This window comes from Budorcas taxicolor, chromosome 7 (assembly GCF_023091745.1).
Source record: "Budorcas taxicolor isolate Tak-1 chromosome 7, Takin1.1, whole genome shotgun sequence".
Taxonomy (NCBI): Eukaryota; Metazoa; Chordata; class Mammalia; order Artiodactyla; family Bovidae; genus Budorcas; species Budorcas taxicolor.
The window spans coordinates 27,406,805-27,433,825 of NC_068916.1; the positions used below are offsets into that span (position 1 = coordinate 27,406,805).

At 41.7% G+C, this 27,021-nt stretch overlaps 1 protein-coding gene across 4 annotated transcripts in view; it reads right to left on the reverse strand.

Annotated features, from left to right (window-relative positions):
- The window catches only part of GRAMD2B (GRAM domain containing 2B), an 84,342-nt gene extending 59,547 nt beyond the window's left edge, over nt 1-24,795 (reverse strand). For all 4 annotated transcript variants that reach the window (XM_052642760.1, XM_052642762.1, XM_052642761.1 and 1 more), the window contains exon 1: nt 24,621-24,795. In XM_052642760.1, the coding sequence (XP_052498720.1) occupies nt 24,621-24,703 (83 nt within the window). In that variant the 5' untranslated portion in view covers nt 24,704-24,795. The remainder of the gene's footprint in view (nt 1-24,620) is intronic.
- Between the last annotated feature and the right edge of the window lie 2,226 nt (nt 24,796-27,021).

Consider the following 27,021-nt stretch of genomic DNA (forward strand, 5'->3'; position numbering starts at 1 on the left):
GAATCCTCTCCAAACAGAAATGGATATCTTATGGGATCTGAGAGAGTTCACATTTCCTGTATGAGTCCATGTGGCTGTCACCAGCTTGGCAGTAGAAGGTACCCACCTTGGTATCTTTACTTGCTAGGGGTACCTTTTCTCTTGGGAGCCTAGCTGCCCTGGCTACTCTGGGGAGAGTAAGAAACAGACATGAAATTCCCTAATCTCAATATGTGGGCCAGATTAGGTTTTATTGGAGTGAAGGAAAAAAGATTCAAAATTACATGGGTTAACATGAAGCAAGCTGTAATTATGAGCAAAGAGCATCCAACTGAACAAGCTACCGTAACTCTAGGTGGGACCACGGAGTGACGCCTGTAGCCTGCCTGCGCCTCATGCAGCAGCTGCTCCTCTCCAACCTCCCCGCCGCTCACATCCAAAGGACAGCCTAGACAGAAACCTGAGCAGAGCAGACACAGGTGGTGATGTGATAGCGCAGCTGCCATTTCCTCTGGCCCATCAACAGTAGGTGTCAGCGAAGCCTTGGGTTATCCTGGCACCGAGACTGTCTGGCCTTTCCCTCACATCTGGTCCTCTGCCTTTGAGCATTTACAGGGTTAAGTCACACCTCCTGAGCACAGAACAGTGTCAATTCTGCACCATATAAAAAGCAAGCAGGATGTAGGTTTGAAACACAATCTGGAGTTCTAGGTGCAAAGAGCAGCACTCTCAAAGCATTAGATTCTACTCACATAGGTCAGAATGGCCATCATCAAAAAAGCTACAAACAATAAATGTTGGAGAGAGCGTGGAGAAAAAGGAACCCTTTTGCACTGTTGGTGGGAATGCAGACTGATACAGCCCCTGTGGAGAACAGTGTGTAGGGTCCATAAAAAACTGGGACTAACACTACTCTATGACGCAGCAATCTCCCTACTTGGCACACACCCTGAGAAAACCATAACTGAGAAAGACACACGCACCCCAATGTTCACTGCAGCATTATCTGCAACAGCCAGGACACGGAAGCAACCCAGATGTCTATTGATAGATGAACAGATAAAGAAGTTGTGGTACATATATACAATGCAAAAGACTCAGCCATCAAAAGGAGCAAACTTGAGCTGAACTGAGGTGGATGAGCCTAGAGCTTGTTATACAGAGTGAAGTCAGTCAGAAAGAGAAAAACAAATATCATATATTAATATATATATGGAATCTAATCTATTTATTAATCTATATACAGAATTCCACATATATGTGAAATATACACATATATGTGGAATATACACATTTATGTGGAATCTAGAAAAATGGTACTGATGAACCTACTGATATGTGAAGTAACTGAGGGCGTCTCTCCACCATAGCAAGGCTAAAGTCATCGCTGTGTTAACGTCTCCGCGGGGACAGCAGTCCGTGACTGGGTAGAAGGTGTCTTTGGAAACACAAGAGAAGAGAGATGTGAAAGAGGATGTGGGAGGACTCTGTGTCCTCAGGGTTTTGCCTGGATCCTATTTTCTTTTAACTAACTAATGGAACCCTGGGCTCAGGACACAAATATACAGACTACAACAACACGTAGCAAAACCAAGACAGAGAAGACAAATTAGGCTAAAAAATGCTTCTCTCCTCCAGGGTGTGTACTTTAGGTGTTCTTGAGCCATACAGCTTCTGGTAAGATCAGTCTGTGAATTCTACAATTTAGTGGTTCTCAAAGCGGGACCTAAGGATCTTCTATCTCAGACCCATCTGTGGTTAGGGGAGGGTCTTGTAAAATTGCACGTTCTTAGCCCACCTTCAGACCCCTTTAAGTCTTATAATCATTAAAATCTTGAAACTACTGAGCTGAGGGTCAACCAAGCCAAGATTACTGAGCTGAGTGGAAAACAACTGACTTTTTTTTTTTTTAAACCAGCAATTTTATGATGAGGTCTGGAAGAGAAGTGTTCATTTATCAGCACAAACAAGTACCTCTGGAAAAATAATCCCCCTTACTGATGAATGTGTAATGATACTTTAGAAATGAAGTTTCTATGTTAGTTAAATGCACTATCTAAAATTCTTTGGTAGACACAATTACTGGTTGTTTTTCTTTTCTTTTCTTGTGCTTTGATTTATGGTTTTTTTTTTTAAAAAAAGCAAAAATAAGATGGAGAAGCTCCATACAGTCAATAAAAACAAGACCAGGAGCTCACTGTGGCTCAGATCATAAACTCCTTATTGCAAAATTCAGAATTAAACTGAAGAAAAAAGGGAAAACCATTAGATCATTCAGGTATGACCTAAATCAAATCCCTTAGGATTATACAGTGGTAGTGACAAACAGACTAAAAGGATTAGATCTTACAGACAGAGTGCCTTAAGATCTATGAGTAGAGGTTTGTAACACTGTACAGGAAGTGGTGATCGAAACCATCCTCCCACAAAAATGCAAAAAGGCAAATGGTTGTCTGAGGAGGTTTTACAAATAGCTGAGAAAAGATGAGATGTGAAAAGCAAAGGAGAAAAGGAAAGATAAACCCGTCTGAATGCAGAGTTCCAAAGAATAGCAACGAGAGATAAGAAAGCCTTCCTAATTAAACAATGCAAAGAAATAGAGTAATACAACAGAATGGGAAAGACTAGAGATCTCTTCAAGGAAGTTAGAGATATAAAGGGAACGTTTCATGAGAAGATAGGTATAATAAAGGACAGAAACAGATCTAACAGTAGCAGAAGAGATTAAGAAAAGGTGGCAAGAATACACAGAAGAACTATACAAAAAAGATCTTCATTACCCAGATAACCATGATGGTGTGATCACTCACCTAGAGCCAGACATTTTAGAGTGTGAAGTCAAGTGGGCCTTTGGAAGCATCACTACGAACAAAGCTAGGGTGATGGAATTCCAGTGGAGCTATTTCAAATCCTAAAAAGATGCTGCACTCAATATGCCAGCAAATTTGGAAAACTCAGCAGTGGCCACGGGACTGGAAAAGGTCAGTTTTCATTCCAATCCCAAAGAAAGGCAATGCCAACGAATGTTCAAATTACTGCACAATTGCACTCATCTCACATGTTAGCAAAGTGAAGTGAAGTCGCTCAGTCGTGTCCGACTCTGCGACCCCATGGACTGTAGCCTACCAGGCTCCTCTGTCCACGGGATTTTCCAGGCAATAGTACTGGAGTGGATTGCCATTTCCTTCTCCAGGGGATCTTCCCGACCCAGGGATCAAACCCAGGTTTCCCGCATTGTAGACAGATGCTTTACCGTGTGAGCCACCATCTGCTAGCAAAGTAGTGCTCAAAATTCTCCAAGCTAGGCTTCAACAGTATGTGAACCGAGAACTTCCAGATGCTCAAGGTGGATTTAGAAAAGGCAGAGGAACCAGAGATCAAATTGCCAACATGTGTTGGATGATAAAAAAAGCAAGAGAATTCCAGAAAAACATCTACTTCAGCTTCATTGACTATGCTAAAGCCTTTGACTGTGTGGATTGCAACAAACTGCGGAAAATTCTTAAAAGAGATGGGAATAGCAGGCCACCTAACCTGCCTCCTGAGAAATCTGTAGGCAGGTCAAGAAGCAACAGTTAGAATCAGACATGGAATAATGGACTGGTTCCAAACTGGGAAAGGAGTATGTCAAACCTGTATATTGTCACCCTGCTTATTTAACTTATATGCAGAGTACATCTTGTGAAATGCCAGCTGGAAGAAGCACAAGCTGGAATCAAGATTGCCAGGAGAAATATCAATAACCTCAGAAATGCAGATGACACCACTCTTATGGCAGAAAATGAATAGGAACTTATTATAATCATAAATGTTGTTTGGGCTTCCCTTGTGGCTCAGCTGGTAAAGAATCCACCTGTGATGAGGGAGACCTGGGTTCAATCCCTGGGTTGGGAAGATCCCCTGGACAACAGAAAGGCTACTCATTCCAGTATTCTGGCCTGGAGAAGTTCATGGACTGTTAGGGTCCATGGGGTTGCAGAGTCAGACACAACTAAGTGACTTTCACTAAGATATTGTTTAAAAGTTCTTTACATCTTAAATAGGGTTTTGAAGGAGCTTATTTCAAAATGATGACTGATGTAAATAGTGAGGTAAAGAAGGCAGCTGAATATGAGATTAGGAGTTAATGGGTTAATATGGTAAATTTAAATCCAATAGCTTGACAATACATCAGGGAGACAAGTTATGAGCCTTTCTTCTGTCATGCAGATTTAGGCTGGATATTCTTACAGGCTTATCCTTTCAGAAGAATTTCAGAATCATTCTGTAATTTAAAAAAAAAACACATTTATTTGGCTGCACTGGGTCTTAGTTGCGGCACAGGGGATCTTTCCGTTATAGCATGAAAATTCTTAGTTGCTGCGTGTGGGATCTAGTTCCCTGATCAGATATGGAATCCTTCTCCCCGTATTGTTTAGCTATTGGACCACCCTTAATGTTTCTTAAGAGAGTCACTGAGATTCTGTTTGGTTGTACTGAACTTATAAATTTAAGGAATGAAGCTATCTTTATAATGTGAAGGTTTCCTTTCAAAAGGAGGTAAACTTCTCCATTTAAGTTGTCTCACTTAGTAGGTATAATTCTGGGGTTGCAAACAGTCAGACATGACTAAGCGACTTTCACTTTCACTTTAGTAGGTATATAGTTTTACTTTAAGTCCTAATATCTATTTCTGGGAGTTTTCAGCTCTCAGGGTCTTTTCTTCCTCCAGTTTACTTTTCAAATTAGCATTGTTAGAAAGTAATTGATTCTTTAAAAACATTTTATTGGCTTATAGTTGACTTAAAGGGCTTCCCTGACAGCTCAGCTGGTAAAGAATCCACCTGCAATGCAGGAGACGGTGGTTCAATTCCTGGGTCAGGAAGATCCGCTGGAGAAGGGATAGGCTACCCACTCCAGCATGACTGGGCTTCCCTGGTGGTTCAGTTGGTGATTTGCCTACAATGTGGAAGACCTGCGTTCAATCCCTGGGTTGGGAAGATCCCCTGGACGAGGGAAAGACTATACCCGCTCCAGTATTCTTGCCTGGAGAATTCCACGGACTGTAGAGTCCTTGAGGTCACAAAGAGTCAGACACAACTTAGCAACTTTCACTTTCACTAGAGTTGACTTAAATGGTGTGTTAGTTTCTGCTGTTAATTATTAAAATATTTCAGATAATTAACTTATTGAATACTCTTGTTTCTAAATTTGTTAGCTTACTTGATTTTAAAAACTGAAATTTTTACCTGTGCTCAGCATATAGATGGTCCAACCTTCTGTGAGTTACACTGACCTAGTTCCTTATTGCTTTCATCCTCTAACATACTGGTCATGTTCTGTTTGTCAAGAACGTTGACACCTTGATCCTTCAAAGTCCAATGTTCGAGAGGGATGGCATCCAACAACTTGGCATTAAGTCCAGTGACCTTTATTTTCACTTCACAATTTCCCAGTGGCTCTGTAGTAAGGAATCTGCCTGCAAAGCAGGAGACGTGGGCTAGATCCCTGGGTCAGGAAGATCCCCTGGAGGAGGACACAGCAACCCACTCTAGTATTCTGGCCTGAAAAAATCCCATGAACAGAGGAGCCTGGGGGGCTACAGTCTAAAAGGTTACAAAGAGATGGACATGGCTGAGCAGCCACACACAGAATAGAACAGAATAAACCACCACCAGTGTCTTGCTTTCATCATTATTCAGATTGGTCCATCCAGAAATTAGGACATCTCTAACTTTCCACTCAGCCTGTAATCTCTCCAGTTCTCACCTCATGTACTTTTTGGCCTCACACAGACTACAGTCCTTGATATTTCCATGTTCTCCTAGTTGAATCAATCCCCTCTGGATTTATTTCTTGCAGCAGCTCAGACCACATATATATATATACACACACATGATGATCATCTTTAGTTTCCAGTTATGCCCATTCTTTTGCAAAGCCATTCAGCACAACTACCCCACGACCAGCTCTGCACACTGTTAAAGGGGGAGAAATTAGCCCTTATGGGGGACTGGTACATTTGTTGTCAGCTGGGCCCTTGGCAGTTCTCTCCTATAACCACAACTTGTGTGCCAAACATTCTCCAGGCTCTCAAGTCCCTAACCAAACACAGTTCATACCTTTGGATGAAACGGTTACCTTAGCACTGTGCTGAGTCAATTGAAAACTGAAGTATTCAGACAAGGGCATGACTTCCCCCGACTACAATCACCTAAACTTGCACCTAGTGCATCACACATTCCTCCAGTTTCAGAAGAAAGTTTCTCTCTTCTTGATGTTCAAGCCCACTTTCTGATACCTCTGGGCCTGTTCTATCAGTTATTCTATCTTTGGGCCACATCTTCATTTTTTCCTCTTTGCTGGTTCTTTCTCCTAATTTATATACAGGCTCACAAAGCTCTCCATCAAAAAAGCCAAAATCTTATTTAGTTCTCACTTCCTAAGGTTACCTTCCTGTCTTTCCTTCAGTTCTCAGCCAAGGCTGTCAAAGCCAGTCTACCCATGTTGGGTCTGTTTCCACATTTCCCATTAACCCACCCTACTCCAGTCTGGCCTCCATTCCCAATGTTTCTCTGGCAAAGTTCACCAGCAATCTCTACACTGCTAAATGCCGACGGCATATAAGGAGTTCTCTCAGTGCTGCTATTGGTGGCACCTCTCACTGTTGACTGTATCTTGAGGTTTCTCTTCTCTTGTTGTTTTTTTTCCCCCTCCTGCTTCTATACCATTCTGTTTGTTTGCTTTTGCTTTAGTTTCTGCTATACCATTTATTCTCTGTCACCTTTGCAGCCCTTCTTTGACCTTTATCTCAACGTAGCATGATTCCTAGGTTCTCTCTTTGGTCCTCTTGGCTCCACTGAGAAATTCCATTCACTGGGAAATTCCATCCACTGGATTTTAACTATCACTTCTATGCTGGCATTTCCCAGCTCTGTGTCCCAGCTCTGACCTTCTGGGGCATTTTCTGACACCAACAACCAACTCTCTGATTCTCCAGATACCAACTGGATATCCAACAGTCCAGTTCAATTCTGGCACTAACGACCCACATTTGGATCCAGTCTCATGGGTTAAGGGCTTGACTGCCTCTGCTTCAGATGCCAGCTGCAAGTTGCAGGCCAAGCGGCTATAAATCAGAGGTTTCCAAGACACCTCTCTCCTCCCCCATTAGGTTTGATACTTTGCTAGAATGGCTCATAGAACCCAGGGGAATGCTTAACTTATATTTACTACTTTATTATACAAGACGACTCAAGGATAGCCAGATGGAAGAGTTGCATAGGGCAGGGTATGGCAGTGTGTGGAGTTTCCATGTCCTCTCTGGGTGCACTGCCCTCCTAGTATCTTGATGTGTTCGTTCACCAATCAAGTGCATCAAGTCTTATTATACTGCTTAATCTCTTGGTGCCCTCCTCTCCCAGGAGGCCAGGGATGGGGCCAAAAGCTCCCAACCTCTAATCACCTGGCCTTGCTGGTGGCCAGCCCCATCCTGAGGCTATCTAGGCATACTGCCCTAAACCATCTCAGTAGCATAAACGCAGGTGTGATCAAAAGGCGTCATTATGAATAACAAGGGACACTCCTTCCTATCAGGAAATTCCAATTCTGGGACTCTGTGCCAGAAACTGGGGATGAAGACCAAATATATTTATTACAGCACAGAATTCCATCCCAATCTCTCTTTTCCTACGTTCCATGGCTTAAAACAGCATCACAATCCACGCAGCCTTTCTGGAGACAGAAACTAACAGTCTCTCTACCTTCCTTCTTCTGTCAATCCAATCTATCACCTGGTTCTTCTGATTTTATCCCCTTGACATTTCTCAAACCTGTTCTCCCATTTTCCTACTAAATCAATCTCATTTGGATTGTTTCACAGACAGCTAATCCTTGCTTCCTATTTTGTTCTCCATTAAGCCTACCTTAAACCTTGCTACTGGACCTGAAAAACTGAAATTTGACTTTATCACATACCTGTGTAAACCTTTCAGTGACTCCCATGTCTTATAGGTAAGTCCAAACTCCTCATGGTATACAAGCTCATCCTCTGTGACCTTCCTTCAGTCCATTGCGCCTGCCCAGGTACTGCCACTGAATATGTATTTTGTGTTCCAGTAATATTAGTTCCCCACAATCACCAGACTGTTTCACATTACTCTGCATTCATCTAGGCTATTCTGTTTGGATTAAATGACCTCTCTAATTTTTTTTTTTTTTTTAGCTAACTCCTATTCCTCTTTCAAAATTTGGCTATCATCGTTTCTTCTAAGAAGGCTTTTACACAATCCCTGCACTGGGATGGTTGGTTCTCCACTATCCTCTTAAAATGCCCATACAATATTCTTATTATCGCAATAGGCTGAAGTTGGTATTTAGTGTCATGGTAAGATACTGCTCAAGTTATAGTGAAATCTGCTGTGATGTTCTTGAGGGCAAGGTCCACATCTACTATATCCTAATATTCCTATAACACACTATGATGCTGCTAAGTCGCTTCAGTCGTGTCCGACTCTGTGCGACCCCATAGACGGCAGCCCACCAGGCTCCCCCGTCCCTGGGATTCTCCAGGCAAGAACACTGGAGTGGGTTGCCATTTCCTTCTCCAATGCATGAAAGTGAAAAGTGAAAGGGAAGTTGCTCAGTCGTGTCCGACTCTTCGTGACACCATGGACTGCGGCCTACCAGGCTCCTCTGTCCATGTGATTTTCCAGGCAAGAGTACTGGAGTGGGGTGCCATCGCCAACACACTATAGTGCTTGACAATAGTGTCAAGTGCTTAACACAAAAACTGTGCTAAATTCCAACTACTGCTACAAACAAAAGTACTTTAAAGGATACAAAGTGTGTTAAAATGCTGTGTGTGTGTATGTGTGTGTGTTAAGTCAGTTGTCTCCGACTTTGCGGCCCCATGGACTGTAGCCAGCCAAGCTCCTCTGTCCATAGAATTCTCAGGCAAGAATACAGGAGTGGGTTGTCATTCCCTTCTCCAAGGGATCTTCCTGACTCAGATACCAAGTCAAGGACACCAGCTTACCCTTTCCAATTAAAATGCTGTAATACTTATTAATTGGAAAGGATAAGCTTGTATTCTTGACTTCGTATCCAAGGAAAGGGCTTTTTAACTTTAAATTGTCTTTTGTATTAAAGTGCAATATACAATTATTTTTAGATTTGAAGTATACCAGAGAAACCTGCAGTTCCGTTGATAATGAATTTGCTCCCCATTTGTGTTATAGGTTTTACATTGTTACTTGCTTAGACCTTTCTACTACAAGTTGTTCAGAAGGCAGTGTGGTCCTGTCACCAGGAGCCAAAGGGCAAGCCAGGGTTGTCCAAAAGGGACATGGATGCTGATGTGTATCTATAAATATGTAAGAGGGGACTTGAGGTATGTTCCAGAGGCAGTCTGCGTTAACCAAGTATAAGTTAACCAAAAAGAAGGGGGGAAAAAAAGAGAGGCCAGACCAAGTAAGAAAGCAAGGATTCTATTCTTATTCAAAACACTTTCCTCAGTGTGTTCAGTCTGATAGAATTCTTCACACAAAGGCTACAGAAGAGCACAGAGAAGTAGGGCAGTTTCTTCAAAGAACTCATACTCTTCAGGTTGGAAGGGACTGAACAAATCAGGTCACTCAGCCCTCTCTCTTTATAGAGGAGTTAATTGAAGACCAAAGAAAACAGCTTCCCCAAAGTTCCAAAGAATCAACAGGATTGCCAAAGCCAGAAGCGAAGCACAGAGAGCCAAGCAGGGGAATTCTATTGGTAAATGGGGCTCCAGGTCCTCCCCAGTTCTGCTTTCCTGCCCCGACCAGTCAACAGTCCAGCCACAGCAGACCTCTAAGGATTCATCAAAAACACACATTTGAACCTCCAAGCCTGTCCTTGTTCATCCCTCGTCTGGAATAATTTTTCCCTTAGCTGAGGACAAATTCTTTCTTGCCCATCAGCTGCACTTTAGACAACAGCACTTAGCTCCGCTCACCTCAAAAACAAACAAACAAGCAGACAAAAACCCACAAACAAAACCCACAAACTTTTCAAAAGCCAGGCATGGAAGTGAGCTGCAAGTCTCCTTACTGTGGTGCCCCCAATTCAGCGACGAATCGTCTCTAAGGGAGCTGTTTGGAGGTAATGAGCTATACCATTGCCATCAGCATTTGAGAATCATCGTGGAATTCTTATCACAGTATTGCTTGTGTGTGGGGCGTGTGTGTATGTGCGTATGTATGCGTGTTCCACCCTCCTCTCCCCAGACTGAGAGCTCCTAGAACTCTCACTCAGAGGCACTGTCTGCATCTCACTCAGTCGTGCATTCCCAGCACAGAGCACATGATTAAGAACGAGGTCCCATCTCACGCTGGTCAGAATGGCTGCTATCAAAAAGTCTACAAACAAGAAGTGCTGGAAAGGGTGTGGAGAAAAAGGAACCTTCTTACACTGTTGGTGGGAATGCAAACTAGTACAGCCACTATGGAGAAGAGTGTGGAGATTCCTTAAAAAACTGGAAATAGAACTGCCATACGACACAGCAATCCCACTGCTGGGCATACACACCAAGGAAACCAGAATTGAAAGAGACACGTGTACCCCAATGTTCATTGCAGCACTGTTTACAATAGCCAGGACATGGAAGCAACCTAGATGTCCATCGGCAGATGAATGGATAAGAAAGCTGTGGTACATAAACACAATGGAATATTACTCAGCTATTAAAAAGCTATTTTAAAAAAGCTGGTTTTAGAAAAGGCAGAGGAACCAGAGATCAAATTGCCAACATCCGCTGGATCATGGAAAAACCAAGAGAGTTCCAGAAAAACATCTACTTCTGCTTTATTGACTATGCCAAAGCCTTTGACTGTGTGGATCACAAGAAACTGTGGAAAATTCTGAAAGAGATGGGAATACCAGACCACCTAATCTGCCTCTTGAGAAATCTGTATGCAGGTCAGGAAGCAACAGTTAGAACTGGCCATGGAACAACAGACTGGTTCCAAATAGGAAAAGGAGTACGTCAAGGCTTTATATTGTCACCCTGCTTATTTAACTTCTATGCAGAGTACATCATGAGAAATGCTGGACTGGAAGAAACACAAGCTGGAATCAAGATTGCCAGGAGAAATATCAATAACCTCAGATATGCAGATGACACCACCCTTAGGGCAGAAAGTGAAGAGGAGCTAAAAAGCCTCTTGATGAAAGTGAAAGAGGAGAGCGAAAAAGTTGGCTTAAAGCTCAACATTCAGAAAACGAAGATCATGGCATCTGGTCCCATCACTTCATGGGAAATAGATGGGCAAACAGTGGAAACAGTGTCAGACTTTATTTTTGGGGGCTCCAAAATCACTGCAGATGGTGACTGCAGCCATGAAATTAAAAGACACTTACTCCTTGGAAGGAAAGTTATGACCAACCTAGATAGTATATTCAAAAGCGGAGACATTACTTTGCCGACTAAGGGCCGTCTAGTCAAGGCTATGGTTTTTCCTGTGCTCATGTATGGATGTGAGAGTTGGTCTGTGAAGAAGGCTGAGTGCCGAAGAATTGATGCTTTTGAACTGTGGTGTTGGAGAAGACTCTTGAGAGTCCCTTGGACTGCAAGGAGATCCAACCAGTCCATTCTGAAGGAGATCAACCCTGGGATTTCTTTGGAGGGAATGATGCTAAAGCTGAAACTCCAGTACTTTGGCCACCTCATGCAAAGAGTTGAGTCATTGGTAAAGACTCTGATGCTGGGAAGGATTGGAGGCAGGAGGAGAAGGGGACAACCGAGGATGAGATGGCTGGATGGCATCATGGACTCGATGGACGTGAGTCTGAGTGAACTCCGGGAGATGGTGATGGACAGGGAGGCCTGGCGTGCTGCGATTCATGGGGTCGCAAAGAGTCGGGCACAACTGAGCACTGAACTGATTAAAAACAACACATGTGAGTCAGTTCTAATAAGGTAGATGAAACTGGAGCCTATTATACAGAATGAAATAAGTCGGAAAGAAAAACACCAATACAGTATATTAACACATATATATGGAATTTAGAAAGAAGTAATGATGACCCTCTATGCAAGACAGCAAAAGAGACACAGATGTAAAGAACAGTCTTTTGGACTCTGTGGGAGAAGGCGAGGGTGGGATGATTTGAGAGAATAGCATTGAAACATGTATACTATCATATGTGAAATAGATCGCCAGTCCAGGTTCAATACGTGAGGCAGGGTGTTCAGGGCTGGTGCACTGGGGTGACCCTGAGGGATGGGATGGGGAGGGATGTGGGAGGGGGGGTTTCAGGATGGGGAACACATGTACACCCATGGCTGATTCATATGAATGTATAGCAAAACCCACCACAATATTGTAAAGTAATTAGCCTCCAATTAAAATTAAAAAAAAAAAGAAATGCTTGCTTAATTACACTGAATTAGAGACGAGTGGAGATATGTTACATAGAAGTTACCAAACAACATGAGATTCAAATCAGATCTGAGATATGCCATGATAAGGGATCCATTCCAACTGAAAAGCCAGAAAAGGGATTAAGAAAATATGCTTGTTTTTAAGTAGGCTCCAGGACTGGTAGGTAGCAGACCAGTCAGCTCACAGATATTAACTGCTGCTGCTAAGTCCCTTCAGTCGTGTCCGACTCTGTGCGACCCCATAGACGGCAGCTCGCCAGGCTCCTCCGTCCCTGGGACTCTCCAGGCAAGAACACTGGAGTGGGTTGCCACTTCCTTTGCTAATGCATGAAAGGAAAAGTGAAAGTGAAGTCACTCAGTCATGTCTGACTCCCAGCGACCCCATGGACTGCAGCCCACCAGGCTCCTCCGTCCATGGGATTTTCCAGGCAAGAGTACTGGAGTGGGGTGCCATTGCCTTCTCCGCAAATATTAACTAGCAGGTGCTGTGATTCATGGGTCGCAAAGAGTCAGACACGACTGAGCGACTGAACTGAACTGAACTGGACAATTAGAATGGAAAAAAAAAAAAGAACAGAAAAATGGAAAGCCTCACAAGCTTCATAGCTAATTGATTGCTATCATATGGGAAAGGCATGAGTCATGCCTTGAATACACCAGTGGAAAAGTCCACTTGGTATAAACTGAGGATATGGGGAGTGGACCTGAGAAAATATAATGTGTATACAAATTCCCATAGTGTGTAATGAAGCAGAAGGGAGAACAAGATGATTGTGATAGCTGAGCCTTTCACTTACGTCACTGTCTAAACTCATGGAAATGTTTTTCAAAAGCTGTTTCTGTTTTCCATTATTCGTATGTAGGGCATACTCATCAAGAAAAAAGTCATCGCCTGTTACATTTGTATCCTGAAAGTATTTTTAAATGCCTATCACAGGCCCAACACCTACATGAAACATGATTCTAGAACAGAACAATAAGTAGAACATTTTACTGTTTTCATAATGAGGTTACAAAGTAATAAACCTAAATTGGGTGTACAAATTGGTTTGTAAGTCTCATCAGAAATTCTGACTTATTATTTTATAGTCACATCTTTTTGGATCAAAAATGATCTTATCCATAGACTGGTTTAAAGGTGTTTAAACTATTCTTATTCACCAAATTTGGTTTCAGGCTGTTCCCCAAAATTGAATTCATTCTCAAACAAAGAGGATTTGCCAACCTCATGACTATTCAAAGAATGAGCTCCAGGCTCTGAAAGTAACTTCACAAGAATTTAAAAAAGATTCTGTGCAATTGCAGAATTTTTACAAAAGTTCTTGGTCCCTTTGGCAATTACTTAAAAAAAATTCACATGGTTTTAAAAACAAAATCGGTCACATTACAGAAACACTATGTACTTCTGCAAATAAGAACCTAACCGTGGTTTTTAAAAATCGGAATCTGAATGACTGCTATGCAAGTCACCATGTGAAGCTGGAACTGAAACAATGAAGTTTCAGGTCTATATAGTCAGGTCTGAGCTCAGATGGAGACAAAAGAATCCAGAAAGGCACCTGTCTCTGACAGTACACAGACCACTAGCTCCCAACTGGCAGCTACAGGTGCTCTCTCTACTCTGGCCTCTATAAGACCGTTAGAAATCCTTTCAGTGTTAGAACTGCAGCAAGAAAGAAAGTGAGTCTTGGTTTTATAGTTGAGAAAGCAGACCTATAAAAGTTAAGAAATCCAAACGGGGCTGCACAGATACCTAATGGGAGCCACTTTGCCTTCTGCATTTTTTTGGTCTTCCCAACTCTACTGAGCCTGTAGAATTAATGATTTTAGGAGCCTGGCTCAGATTAGACTGCCTATATTTGAATTCTGGCTCCAACATTTCAACAGCTATTATAAACTTGGGCAAGTCACTGTGTCTCTGTTATGCATAAAAATGTGATGGTAACTGTCCCTTCCTTTGTACATGTATATATATATATACAAGTACTTTGAAAAGGGTCTAGCATATAACAATGATATTATCTCATCTCATCTAAATATATCAGCTGCTATATTTGATATACATTTTCTGGAGCTACTTAGTTTCTTCTTTGAAAGAAATCTCAAAAAACATATTCCTTTCCTTTACTCTTTTTTGTATGGGCAAAGGCCCCATCTTCATCTTGGTGGCTGCCATGACACTCAGCACAGTGCCCAATACACGGAACTCCTTAATCAACGTCAGCTGACAACATGAGCAAATCTCTCTGGTCCTTAACCAACTGTTAAAATATTGCTTTTCTCCTAGCTCATATACCATTTATTACTCTTTCATCTCAGGTTCTGCTGAAAAGTATGACATTTGGTGATTTCAGAATTTGAATGTAGAAAATGTGTTGTGATTCTTTGTATATAAAAATTTCAGAAAAGATTCTGATCAAATCAGGAAAAAATATAAGCTATCTACCAGCTTCATGTCAAAACTAGTTCAACTTCAGAGGAGCGGAAGGGAAAGAGGGAGGGAAAAAACATTCTTGACAGTTTATATCGGCTCTCAGAGGACCACCTTACATGTTATACAAACATTTAAGTTGTTAAGATCAAATGAGGAACAATTTTCCTGTGAATTACAGAAACAGTACGGTGATAATAAGAGTTGTCATGATGAATAGTTTTCCTTCACTGTTGACATATGGCAACTCAACTCACAATGCAGCTTTTATAGCTCTACACATTAGATGTTTCAAAATAATCTGTAGGATCATAAGATAACTGTTTTCAGATAATAATCCTTAACAGTAAAAGACACAAAAATTAGAGTATTCTGAGTTCTTCCCATTTTTTTAACTCATTGAGCAGGATGCAAGACACAATTTGAAAAATCTAGAAGGTAATAAACATGGATATAATAATAAACCTGACATATACAGACTTTAAGAAAACACCAACACTTGTACAGAGATTAGCATCTCCATTAGGGAAGGAGAGGCATGTCAGCCACCCAGCTCAGCGCCTGGGATTTCAGGGATAAGACACAGAATAGCACAGGGAAAGACAAGCATCTTCCAGGAGAGAAGGGGGAGATTAGACAGGTCAGTGAAGTACCATTCATTTTTTCATCCTTTCAGTGTGACTCAATCTTCCTCTCATCTTTCTAAAACTCTCCTGTTCTCCCCATCTGCTTACTCATTGCCTCCTTACACATTTCCATTTCTCCATTCTGGTCTCTGCTCTGCTCAGGTCTCATCACTACTGTGACTTCTATCTAGTTGTTCACAAGGTGGTCCAGATTTCTTGCTGCTTTATTTGACTAGAACTCTTTCTAGGCTCATCCAGGTAGGACAGAGGCACAGAAAAGATTAGAAGATGAACTGGTAACTTGAGGATGGATCAGTAGGACATCAACTCTTCCATCTAACACTCCAAGTCTACCTGCCTAAGGCAAACCTCTGTTCTAATGGATTTATTTATTCATCAATATTTAAACCCTGTACGTCCTCTTGCTCGTGCTCAGCTGCTAAGCTGTGTCTGACTCTTTTCGACCTCATGGATTGTAGCCTGTCAGGTTCCTCTGTCCATGGGATTTCCCAGGCAAGGATACTGCAGTGGGGTGCCACTTCCTTCTTCAGGGGATCTTCCCAACCCATGGATGGAACCTGTGTCTCCTGCATTGGCAGGCGGGTTCTTTACCTCTGAGCCACCAGAGAAGCCCAGGTCACCTAGATAATTAATTATTCTGCAAAGAAGTTTGGGAAAAGTTGTTCATGAGAATAATGACTGCTGTTTATTGAGCTCTCTTACAGTGTACAGTCCAGATACTGTAGGATCACACTTAATCCTCCTGACAACCTCACGAGGTGCTTCATTGTGCCAAGTACAGCACACTTAGAGTCATACTGGGAGGTGGATATTCTAAAGAAAAAGAAAAATCAACAAAAAAACTTGACTCTGGCTTTAAATGACAATAGCATAAGAACAAAATCCAAAGGGACTTCTCTGGTGGTCCAGAGGCTAAGACTCCGTGTTTCCAGTGCAAGGGGAACAGGTTCGATCCCTGGTCAAGGAATTAGATCCCATATGCTGAAACTAAAGATTCTGACGCCCCAACTAAGAAAGAGAGCCTGCACGTTGCAACTAAAAGATCTTGCATGCCAGAACGATCGGTGATCTCAAGTGCCCCAACTAAGAGCCAGCAGCACAGCCAAATAAATAAATAAAATACATTATATATATAAACAAGGAACAAAACCTGAACCCTTGGCAAGTGGTTACCTTTGAGACAAGGAACTGTCAGGCAGAAGAGAGGAGGAATACCTTCACTTTTCATTTTATCCCTATCTATACTGTTTTAATTTTTTAGCTTTTAAATATGTTAGCACATATGGGGGAACATTATAGTCTCGTTTAAAAATGTCTTCTTTGTAAATTTCATCATTAAAAATAATCCAGTTAAATGTTACATGCAAAATTTTAAGAGATTGCAAAAACAGGTCCCAAGTATGACAGCCTGAGTTATCTTTTTAACACTGCAGTTTAAGGGAGTTTTCAAAATCGTAAGTATTAATGTCACTCAGTTAACAACGCAACAGATACCTGTTATGTTATTAAGTGTAAGGTATTGACATATCTTTAAGGTGCTTACAGTCTCGTTTCCCTGCTATGTGAAAACACTTTCTGTTAAGTCTAACCACGGGCCCTCATACACTGCTAGTGGGCATGTAAAATGGTGTAGCTGCTTTGGAAAATAGTTTGCCAGTTCCTCAAAAAGTTAAAACATAGAGTTATAATGTGATCCAGTAATCACATTTCTAGGTACATGCTTGAGAGAAATGAAAACATATATCTACAAAAAGACTTTCACACAAGTATTCAAGACAGCATTATACATTATGTTCATGAACAGGTGGACATACAGACAAACGGTCTAGCCACATAGTGGAATACTATTCGGCAATGAAAAGGAATGGGCCACCGACACATGCTACTTTATGGATGAACCTCAAAAACATGATAGTAAGCGAAAGAAGACAGATACAAGAGATCACATATTATATGTGACTCTATTTGTATGAAAAGCTCAGAAACAGGAAATTTAGGGAGACAGAAAATAGTGGGGCCGGGATGAATTCTGACTATTTTTAAAATTACAATTTATGTCATGCTAATGGGAATTAGTATAAATGGGCCCAATAGATCTTAAAGGGGAAGTGTGTGAAAATGTTCTAAAACCTGGTATAGTGATGGCGCTCCACTCAGTAAAGTTACTAAAAGTCACTGAATTGTCTACTTGAAACAGGTAAATTTTATGATGTGTAAGATACACCTCAATAAAGCTGTTAAAAATCACCAGCCTCTTCGGTCATCATGCCCCATCGTGAATGTAGGAACCTCAGGTACGTGTGGAGTGACCAATGAGAACACATTAATTACTTTGTTAATAAATTAGGGACTGGAGTTTAAGTTGGTTCTGCTTCTCTTCTAAAGGTGAAAGTGAAAGTGAAGTCGCTCAGTTGTGTCCGACTCTTTGCAACCCCGTGGACTGTAGCCAGCCAGGCTCCTCCGTCCATGGGATTCTCCAGGCAAGAATACTGAAGTGGGTTGCCATTTCCTTCTCCAGAGGATCTTCCCGAACCAGGGATCGAACCCAGGTCTCCCGCATTGCAGGCAGATGGTTTATCCTCTGAGCCACCAGGGAAGCCCCAATAATCAAATTTTGGCATAGATAAAAATACCCTCTTTTCTTTAAGGAGTAGGAATTCACTTTAAGTCATTCAAATGGCAGTGGAGGAGTTTCTCTCGAGGACCTGTGCTTTATGACACTTGAAAATGTGTAAAATGCCTAACGCTGGGCACTTAAAGAATTAGGAAGATGCTGAAGGACAAGTCTACTGAAGTTTAGCAAATGGAAACAACTCAGCAGTTTAAAGATGAGGAGCCACGAGGCAAAGCTTCCCCACCTGCATCTCTTACAAGCGTCCTATATTAATCAATCTATCAATATTGCCTGCCTATCAAAGGAAAAAAGATGAGGAGCCATGAAAGAAAAGCTCAGAACCAGGACGCAGGATGTGTAAGTCAGAGGGCCAGAGAGAAATGCACTGGCAATAGACGTGTGCGTGTGTGCGCGCGCTCAGTCTGGTCCGATTCTGTGGCACCATGGCAAGAATATCGGCGTGGGTTTCCATTTCCTTCTCCAGGCAATCTTCTTAACCCAGGGATCAAACCTGCGTCTCTTGTGCGCCCTTCATTGGCAGGCGGATTTTTTACCCCTGAGCCACCTGAAGCCCTGATAGAAGATGGGAGAACACCAGATCAGTAAGCAACATGGAAATGAGCTGGCAGGCCACTGAAGAGTTAGGGCGTGGGATCCTTTCAGCATAAAGTAAAAGCCAAGCTGCCAAGTTGGATTCATGGAAATGTTTAGTGGCTATCATGAGTGCCAGATAAGTCTAGTTGCTGGAACAGAGGCTTACTTAACAGGACACTGGTACCTGCTAGGCCTTTTGAATTTTGACTATTTTGTTTAAGTACATTTTATGTCACCCTTCCTCCCCACCCCACAGCATGTCCCAGACCTTCAACAGCAAGCACAACCACATGGTTTCTGGAACACTAACCATTTCAGGAGAATCCCATGGACGGAGGAGCCTGGTGGGCTACCATCCATAGGGTTGCAAACAGTTGGACACGACTTCACTCACGAGTTCAGGAACTAGGTGAAATGAGTTTCTGACATTTCCCAGTTAAACCTCAAAGTAAACCTATATGAAACAGCTGACTTTATTTATTTTTTGCCATGCCATGGGGTTTGTTGGATGTCTCCCGACCAGGGACTGAACCTGTGCTCTGGGGCAGTGGAAGCTTGGAGTTCCAACCACGGGACTGCCAGGAAATTCCCACAGCTGACTTCATTATTCTTTATATAACAAAGCTTGGAGGGGCTAAGTAACACTGCCAGGGTCACATTCCTAGAAGACAAGAAAGTCATATTTCAAACCTTCGTTTTCTAGAGCCTGCGTTCTTAATCTTTTTTTGTACTGCCTTGACAAACTAGCAATTTCTATTAACCATGGAGCTGATTTGGGTCATTAAATTTCTTTTCAAAACAGTTCAAACTAGAACACTATTTTTCTCCATTTTTTCAAACTCCTCAATTAAGCACTGTACCTTAATATAAATATTTTCTAATATGTTGTAATTTTTCCCTCTTATCCAGAAGTTTATATTAAAAAGTAGCATGGATAACCTGTCAGAGTTACCTGAAAATTAGAATTAAAAAAGAAAAAAAGTATACACACCTATGGGAAGACATATAATATACAGATAATTATAGAGATTTTCTTACTAAATAGGCACTTTCAAAGTCTGGAGTTAAGAAAGCACTAAGAAATCAAGCTATACTCAATACGTATTCATCTTTACTCCTCTTGCTTCCAATGCAAGATCAAGCCCCGACTGTAACCCTTATTCTGTTTGTCAAGTACCCACAAGGACAGTGTAATTGGAAGACAAATGCCTTCACTACAGGTAATTTATTTTAACTTGAAGTCTCTAAAGTTAAAGTATATCTCGCAAATAATTATTATTTCTTGATAATCCCAGAGAACTTCCTTTTAAGGTAAAAATGCTTATATTGCATACATCCCTGGTGGCTCAGAGGTTAGAGTCTGCCTGCAATGTGGGAGATTCAGGCTCGATCCCTGGGTCGGGAAGATCCCCTGGAGAAAGAAGGAAATGGCAATCCACTCCAGTATTCTCGCCTGGAGAATCCCATGGATGGAGGAGGCTGGTAGGCTACAGTCCATAGGGTCACAAAGAGTCGGACACGACTGAGTGAATTCACTTTCACTTTTTCTTTCATTTACCTTCTCTTTCTCCACATATAAGAAACTGAATAAATTTCTAGAATTGTTATGTCCTAAGGTATTAAAGCTTAAATGCTTAAAATTCAAACTGCAGGGACTTCCCCGGTGGTCCAGTATTTAAGAATTCCCTGTCAATGCAGGGCACACAGGTTAGATCCCTGCTCACATGGGCATGCCAAGGAGCAGCTAAGCCCACTGCTTTAGAGTCTGTGCTCTGCAACAAGAGAAACCACTACTGCAAAGAGAAGCCTGCACATTGCAGCTAGGGAGTAGCCCCTGCACGCCATAACTAGAGAAAGCCTGCATGCATCAACAAAGACCCAGGGCAGCCAAAAATAAATCAACAGCTGTGTACTAAAAAAATTAGTATCAAAAAAAAAATTGTATTACAAGTATATGTTATATGTGATGTAATTCATTATTTGAAATCTGAATCAACTGCCCAGAATTATGTATTAGTTTTAAACACTTTTTGAAATTCACTAAAAGTAACTAGGCCATTACTAAATTAGATCCATCAGAGACTTTAAGAAATAAAAGTATATCTAAAAAAGTTAGTGTATGTTAGAAATATCTATGTATTGTGAACATGAAAGAAATCAAGAATGAAAAAGATAAAGCAGAGAAAAACTAGGCTCTCAAAAAGAAATATGCAGCGAAAACTACCAATTCTTGGTTAAAAAAAGGGGGAGAGGTGTTATTTTTTAAGTCAAATATGTACTTTGGTGGTAAGTAAATGTGCAGTCTCACTTCTAGCACAAAGATGAATAAATAAGCCACAGCTCTCAGGCAAGTAAAGGTATCTAAAAATTTTCCTGCTACTGACAGAAATTTGATTAAAAGTATAATTTCCCCTGAGATAGTCAAACTGAAAGTCAGCTATAAGCATATTACATACCTTAAGTAGGTGGGATGGGTCTTCGCCTTCATAGCTCATCAACAGATAGTTACTGAAAGTGATTATTTGCCAAGTTCTTTGAGAAATTCAATACAAAAAAAATGTGACTGGAGCTTGCAATTTATTTGGGGACAGTTAACTAAGGTACACTGGACTAGTGTCTGAATTAATATATGTTAACAAAGCAGTACTCTGTACATACTAAATGTTACATAAACATTAACTATTAATAAAAATTAATAACAATAGCAGCTCACATTTCTGGGCTGACCACATACATACAAAGTGAGCACTGGTAAGAAAGAGGAGACTGTGGCCAGTGATAGGAGAGGCTTTAAATGAAGGAAAGCTCGAGCTGATTTACAGAAGTATCTTGAGAAAGAAGAGAGCACACTGTTTGAGCAAAGTAACAGACCTGAGGAGGAGGGAAGGATGAGGAAGCTTGATTCAGTACTACGACTAAATACTATTTATTCTTCTGCATTATCACCTCTGAATTACAGCGTTGCTGCTGTGATCGTTGGCTGCAGAATCGGTGCAAGCTTTCCGTGCAAGCTGACTAGTACTAGGAAATGTGTATTAGGAAATGGTCTATGTGTGTCCGGATCATCAAGGATCTAAAATTCTTGGCAGAGGAGCCTGTTTCTTAGAGTAGGTCATAGAGGGCCATCAAAGTTTCCGCAGTATAGGAATGTACTATACTATTCAAGTTCAGGCTCTAGACTTAGAGGAGTCCTCGACTTGAGTATGAGCTGCTCTCTTATTAACTGTGTGTCTGCCTGCCTAGTTACTTCTCAGAGTTTTAATGTTACTATTTGAAAATGGCCATAATCATAGTGTTGATCTGAATTTGTATGAAAATGATTGTGAAGTTTTGAGCACATGGCCTGTAACATAGCACCCATTCTCCATAATTGGCCATCTATTATTAATTAAGAGGCTAAGGTCTTAGGTGATGAGGCTCATGTGGGTGAAGCTACAGATGTAGAGACTGGGGAGGGAGCAAGCCATTCTAACACTCTTGAAGAAAATGTCCCTTAGGACACCCAGGTTTCAACAACTTGGAGTTTAGTGATAATTAATCTAAAATAGGAAATTCAAAATAGAGAAGTTAGACTGAGTTTCCAAGCATAAAAATGTCACTATGATTTCAAATATGGAATTATCACACCAATATCACTGTGATAATATAACTACCTATGTCTTTAAATGATATTTATCCTGTTACCAAAGAAAGAGGTTAAGAGCTCAGAATAAAATGGTGTCTAAAATCTTAGACTGAATCAGAAGTGACTTCAATGGATCTAGGAATTACCACTTTGTTGGGAAAAGCAAACCAAAAACCCAATAAACCAAGGACTGCCAAATGGATAAACATCCGAACTGTGGAGAAGATTCAGTTGTAGGCCAAACTTTTTATAGATTCTTTTGTGTTTAATGGTAATATACACATGTGCCTCCCCTCAATGCTACTCTTGGAGGTACAGAAGGATGGATACCAATTCACATTCATTCTTGTATTCCCCACTATTACTGAAGAAATAGTAAGTATTCCAATATTTATAGAACTGAAATGAATTTGTGCAATGGAATGTTCCAAAGGAAGGGGCTGGCCGTTTGGGGCCTTGAGTTTCAGTGCTGTTGTGCCTATATTCTACATAATTATTTTCTCAATATCTAAAGAGTTTTAGTTTAACTAAATTAGTCTAAATAGCAGATATTTAGTCTATAATAGATGTTTTCAATCAATCAGAATGAACTCCTTGACTGAGTACCTAAAGGACTGGGAATGTGACAACTTAAAACTTAAGATCTGTGGGGTAGACTTGACTCATTCTGCCTTGTGTAGCTGGACATAAATACTGCCTTTGGATGAGTTCTGAACTAAGAGTTTAGAGTTCCAGTCTTCCCTGTGCCAATTACCACCTCAGACATCTATGAAATGGTGACACCTCTTATTCAGGGAAGTAAAGTTTATAAAAGAATGATTAAATACAAGGGAAATCTACATCACTTGCTAGTTCATCTTTTTCTTGGGTTTGAATTATTAGTATAAAATAAGGATTTTATTTTGGGGTGAGGAAACAAGAATATGTTGTGAGAGTTACACCTATAGGAAATTTTCCCTCAATCATCTTTTTTCAATCAGTAGAGAGGAAAGAACATCAGCTTAAGTTGACAAAGATGAGGGGAAAATGTAAGAGAAGCCAAAGAAAGCAGACACTGGAAGAGAATGTGACCAGTGTTTGAAACCACAAATCAAAGCAGTGAATAAAAGCTATTCTTTTTTCTAAAAGGTCAGCTCAAAGTTCAATAAATAGATGGAATATGCTTTTGCAAATGCACATCTTTTTGTTGAACCAGGCTGTGTTTTTAAAAAACCAGTAAGTCCTGAAATAATGAATGATGCGGATTGGATTTTTAAAATCTTTTCTTTGTTTTTGGATTGAATCTTTACTATTAAAAAGTGTGTCACCTTTTTATATTAGTATCAATAAAGCATTTTAGATACCCAACAGCTTGGTACCATAAAAAGTAAAACTGGGCTTATTTAGATATTTACTTTACTCCTACTTAATGTTATAGTGATGTAGAAAATAAGCAAATAAAGATTCTTCTCCTTTTTAAAAGAAGAGTTTGGGAATAACAAGCATACAACAACCATACTTCTGGATTTTTTTTTTTTTAAGTACACGAGATAAATGTTACACGAAGCCAATCCTTGTGACCAAATATCTGAGTTTTCAGTTTCTTAAACCAGAAGAGTTTACAGGTCAAACCATGTGCAAATCCTATTACCCACAAGAGTCCTTTCAGAGGGCAGTTACCGTCCAATATTTGTTGTGTTTTATTTTGTTATACTTTCATTGTGCTTCCCGACCCCACCCCCGCATCCTCCCTTTTTATACAATTTTTAAAAGTGTGTAACAAGTTTGTGTTAAGTATCCAACAAAGGCAGGCAGTCTTTGACGGGGGAAAATAAAACGTGTTTCATGTTTTCCACTATTTCTGCGGTCTCTAGAGGATAAACAGGGAAGGGGATGAGGGAAAAACACCCTCACGTCCTAATCACAATCACATAATACGCATCGTTGTGAAGCTACTGATGAAATGCCATCTACGGGACACCGCATCTCCACACGCGTCATTAAGAGTAAGACAATTAGAATAAATGTGAAGCGCTGTTTCTCGACTTGGCTTGGAAATCTGAAAGTTCGCCCCAGACCTCCCTCGGGATTTATAAAACACCAACGGTGCTTTCGGCTCAAATAATTCCCAGCCCCGCGGGAATGCATGCTGCAGTGCATTCCAGAAAACTCTGCCTTGCCTTTTCTCTACTATAGAATCGGGGGCAAAAAAAGAAACCGGGCGCCACAGAAAGAGTTCAAGCACAAGTCTGTCCACGTTTAAAGCTCCAGAAAGCCGTGTCCGCTTCCAACTCGCCCCTGGCGAAGTTTGGGCTGCGCGCGTCCTCCCGCCCCGGCTGGGTCCAGCAGAGGATACTTACTGGGCTGAGCCAACTTTGCTCTCCCTCTTCCCGAGCACTTTGGCAGACTTTGTGTCGTCCACATCCTGCTGTAGTTCGGTCATCAGCGCCACGTCTGGACGGCACCTTCACGCCGTCTCCTCCCCGCTTCCCCGGCTCCCACCGTCCGGGTTGCAGGCCCCGCGAGCCCGCCGCGCCCTCCCCTGCGCCCTGGGCCGCTCGGTGCATCCGGGCCGCCCGCGCCGGGGGCCGCCAACCTGGACACGCTCGGGCCGGCGCGATTGGTCCGGGCGAGAGGGGCCGAGCCGGGAGGGAGGGAAGGGGAGGGGCGAAGCGAAGTGACAGCCTCTTCTCCCAACCCAGGAGGCAGAGGAAGAGAAAAAGGAAACCTGTAGAACTCGTCTTTCTGGGAGAGGAAGCTAATTGGCCAAGCAGGTGAAACATTTGCCTAACCCGGCGCCCTATAAGCAGCCTCCTAGGAAACTGGGCCTTTTTTTTTTCTTATCTAGACTAACTACGGAGGTTGAACAGTGGGCAACCAGCTGTAGATACAGGAAACCATGGGGATTTTCGCGCACGGATGCGCTGGGTGGGCTGGCCTGTTTCCCAGCCCAAATTATTCAAGCAGGGTGTAGCCTTCTTGAGGACTGCCTGACAGTCGGTAGTGCAGCAGAGGTGATATGAGCTGGTTACCTGGTTAACCCTTCCTAGTTGATGAGGGCAGAGAGGAGGATGGAGAAGCAGCCAACACAATCTCACCAGCAACTTGCCTACTATGCGCCCAGCCAATGAAATGAATGCCTCTTCTTCCCCATCTTGCTGATTCTGTCTGAAGTTTTGTGTTTGGAGCATTTGCTTACTCATTTAAGGAACTTTGAGAGCTACCGTGTTCCAGGTATTTTTCTAAACATCCACTTAGTAGAGAGAGGAAAGAAAAAACTTTCCTCTGCCCTTCTAGGTTCTTCTGGCTAGTTGAAGAAGTACACTGAACTGAGATAGATTAACAGGATAAGATGAAATTAAATTACCTGTGTTCAGGGAACTGCCCAAACATATGTCACCCAAGGACATGTTAAGCAATTGAGGCTTATGAGCCACCTGAGAAAAGAGAATGGGGCAGGCAGGGATTTGGGACTTCAAAGTGTCAACTGAAAAAAAAACCAAAACCTGCACAACCTAAAAGTTGAGAATTATGTTTTATTTGGCAGATTTAAGCCCAACAGACAGCCTTTCAGATAGTACTATAAGACTGACCTGAAGTAAGGGAAGAGCCGGGATATATAGGAGTTTTGGCAACAAAAACCTTAAAAGATGACTAGTAATCAAAGAATAATTGAGCTTCCCAGGTGGTGCTAGTGGTAAAGAACCCGCCTGCCAATGCAGGAAACATAAGAGAGGTAGCTTCCATCCCTGGGTGGGATGGAAGATCCCCTGGAGGAGGGCATGGCAATGCTCTTCAGTATTCTTGCCTGGAGAATGCCATGGACAGAGGAGCCTGTCGGGCTACAGTTGATAGAGTGGCAAAGAGTTGGACACAGCTGAAGTGCCTTAGCATGCAAAGAAAAAACAGACATCTCAGTTAATGAATTTAGCACTTTCCTATGTATGGGGGGAGGCAAGACTCTGTGTTTATTGAAATTGTTCCTTAATATCCACCTTAACTGTCTAGGGCCAGTGTCCTTTTTTCCATCCTAACTCCCATCAGGATGCACAGTTGTGGGTGCCATGTGGTTGATGACTTGATGGGGCTGTAATATCTGTTGTCTACTGATACGGCAGGCAACATTCTTATCCACAAAAGGGAAGGAAGGCCATTCACAAAAAGATGAAAATGAGCAAATGTTTGATAAAATGTTTGCTGGGCCAAACAGAAACAATGGAACACAGAGAGGAATTTAAACAAACAGACTCTGCTTAGGTTCCTCCCTGTGTACATACCTAGTTTGCATTATACTGTAGTAATCTTCAGTGACAAGTCCCTTCCTGGATCAGGTCTTCTAGATAAATTTTTTTTGGCAGTTAGATGAGAGGTCAAAGATTCTTCTCCAATCTTTTGAGCCTTGATTATTTTTAGCTTGAAATAATCTGCATGCCAAATGGATACGTTTCAGAATGGCAAATTATAGTACTATCTGAAAGGCTGTCTGTTGGGCTTAAGTCTGCCAAATAAAACATAATTCTCAACTTTTAGGTTGTGCAGCAGAGGTGATATGAGCTGGTTGCCTGGTTAACCCTTCCTAGTTGATGAGGGCAGAGAGGAGGATGGAGAAGCAGCCATCACAATCTCACCAGCAACTTGCCTACTATGCGCCCAGCCAATGAAACGATAGCAAATAAGGTATGTGCTGGTAGATTTCTGATTTACTACAGAGTAGTTAGGATTAAGAAAAACTAATATAAAACCTTATTGTTGGAGGTTTAA